The 2,500-nt window shown below is 45.1% G+C and overlaps 1 protein-coding gene across 1 annotated transcript in view; it reads left to right on the top strand.

Annotated features, from left to right (window-relative positions):
• The window catches only part of LOC113800553 (solute carrier family 22 member 3-like), a 48,125-nt gene that overhangs the window by 25,216 nt on the left and 20,409 nt on the right, over nt 1-2,500 (top strand). The window contains exon 5 of the mRNA XM_070130050.1: nt 1,266-1,369. Coding sequence (XP_069986151.1) covers nt 1,266-1,369 — 104 coding nt within the window. The remainder of the gene's footprint in view (nt 1-1,265; nt 1,370-2,500) is intronic.

The raw sequence follows: 2,500 nt of genomic DNA, 5'->3' as shown, positions 1-2,500 counted from the left end.
ACGAGACCGTTCACTTATGGGCCGTGTGCAAATTATAATAACAATAATAGATAAATAAATTAATAATGAATAAAAGAATTTAAAAAAATTAAAAAAAAATAAAAATAAAAAAATAAAAAATAAAAAGATAAAATCAATAGGATAAAACATATGAAAAGATAAAATAAAAGGATAAAAATAAATAAATAAATAAATAAATAAATATAAAAAATGAAAAATCTTTCTAGCGCACAATCTACCCTGGAGGTATAAAAATAATGTCGGGATGAATTATTTATCTTGCTCACTGACACGACAAGTAGGCCTACATATTAAGGGGAACCGTGTATTCAGCAACAAGTGGCTCCAGGTTTTACAAAGCAATTGATACGTCGGCGCGGGATCGAATCCCGATCGGAGAGGTTAATATATTCATGATATAAATGCGGTAGTGCATTATTCCATCTTTCATTGAATACACCTCAGGTTATCTGATTTGGGGTCTGATCTGCTCTTTCCATAAGTCCCGAATGCCCGCGGGGAGTGTGTGTAAAATCTCGCTATACTTACTCATGTAAGTATAGCGTTAGGTAATGTAGATGGCGCTAGGTGGCGCATGGTTGCACGATCCTTTTAGTGGGTGGCGGCCTAGTGGATAGAGTGTCCGTCTTGCAATCTCTGGCAACGGCGGAGAGGGATCGAATCCCGATCGGAGAGGTTAATATATTCATGATATGAATGTGGTAGTGCATTATTCCATCTTTCATGTATATATAAATTTATGTATATATACATACATAAATATATATATATATATATATATATATATATATATATATATATATATATATATACATAAACATACGCTATAAATGTGTATATAGATAGTTAGAGAGATATAAATATGTGCGTGTGTGTGTATTTGTGTAATGATACATTTCTCTTCTTTTTCCTTTATTTTCTTTCTTTCTCTTATGCATTATCACACATATGTAATATCTCTTCCATGAAAGGATAATAATAATAACGATACTGATGAAAATAATGATAATAATAACAATCACAAAATCCCAACCCAAATAAACAGGTTTAAAAAATGAATAAAAATAACAACCATATACTCCCAAACCAAATAAATAAATAGTTTTTTACAAAATAAACAAAAACACCAGACACATTTCCCTGGAATTCCCTCTCGTCCAACACCTTAAGCGCCTTTTAAGATAAGCCGAAGAAACCAGCTTCGGAAACAAGAATTAAACACGTTTTCCCTTCCCGATTTCCAGTGGGACTTGGTGTGCGGGAAAGAAGGGCTCAAGTCGCTGATCCAGAGCATATTCATGGTCGGTGTGTTCTTTGGAGCCCCGCTGGGAGGGTACTTCGCTGACAGGTAAGGAATGGGAGGGAAAGGAGGGAGGGAAGGAAGGAGAGAGATAGGGGGAAGGGAGGGAAAAAGGGAAAGGAAGAGGTGGGAGGGAGGGAGGGAGGGAGGGAGGGTACTTCGTTGACAGGTAAGGAATGGGAGGGAGGGGAAAGGAGGGAAAGGAGGGAGAGGAGAGATGGAGGGAGGGAGTGAGGGTACTTCGCTGACAGGTAAGGAATGGGAGGGAAAGGAGGGAGGGAAGGGAAGGAGGGGAAAGGAGGTAAGGGAAGGAGAGGGAGGAGAGATGGAGGGGGAAGAAAGGAGGTGGGAGGGAGTGGGAGGGATGGAAGAAGAGGGGAGGGAGGGGAAAGGAGGAGAAATGGAGGGAGGGAGTGGGAGGGAGTGAGGGTACTTCGCTGACAGGTAAGGAATGGGAGGGAAAGGAGGAAGAGGAAGAGGGGGAGAGAGGGAAGGAAGGAGGTAGGAGGGGGAAGGGAAGGAAGGAGGTGGGAAGGAGAGGAGAGATGGAAGGAGTGAGTGGGACATGGAAGACGAGGGAGGGAGGGTACTTGGCTGACAGGTAAGGAATGGAAGGGAAAGGAGGGAAGCGAAGGAGGGGGAGAGGGGGAAGGAAGGGGAGGAGAGATGGAGCGAGGGAGGGAAGGGAAGAGAAGGAGGTCTGAGGGAAAAGGAGGAGAAATGGAGGGAGGTGAGGGAGGGAGAGGAGAGATGGAGGGAGGGAGTGGGAGGGAGTGAGGGTACTTCGCTGACAGGTAAGGAATGGGAGGGAAGGGAAGTAGGGAAGGGAAGGAGGGGGACAGGGGAAAGGAGGGAAGGGAAGGAGAGAGAGAGGGGGAAGGAAGGAGGTGGAAGGGAGGGTGGGAAGGAAAGAGAAGGAGGTCTGAGGGAAAAGGAGGAGAGATGGAGGGAGGGAGTGGGATATGGAAGAGGAGGGAGAGAGGGGAGGAGGGAGGGATGGAGGGTACTTCGCTGACAGGTAAGGAATAGGAGGGAGGGGAAAGGAGGGAAGGAAGGAGGAGGGAGGGAGGGAAGGGAAGAGAAGGAGATGGGAGGGAGGGGGAGGAGAGATGGAAGCAGGGAGCAGGAGGGATGGAAGAAGAGGGAAGAGAAAAAGGGAGAGAGGGGAGGAGGGAGGGA

The sequence above is a fragment of the Penaeus vannamei genome, chromosome 14, assembly GCF_042767895.1.
Source record: "Penaeus vannamei isolate JL-2024 chromosome 14, ASM4276789v1, whole genome shotgun sequence".
Taxonomy (NCBI): Eukaryota; Metazoa; Arthropoda; class Malacostraca; order Decapoda; family Penaeidae; genus Penaeus; species Penaeus vannamei.
This window is presented reverse-complemented; position numbering and strand designations above follow the sequence as displayed.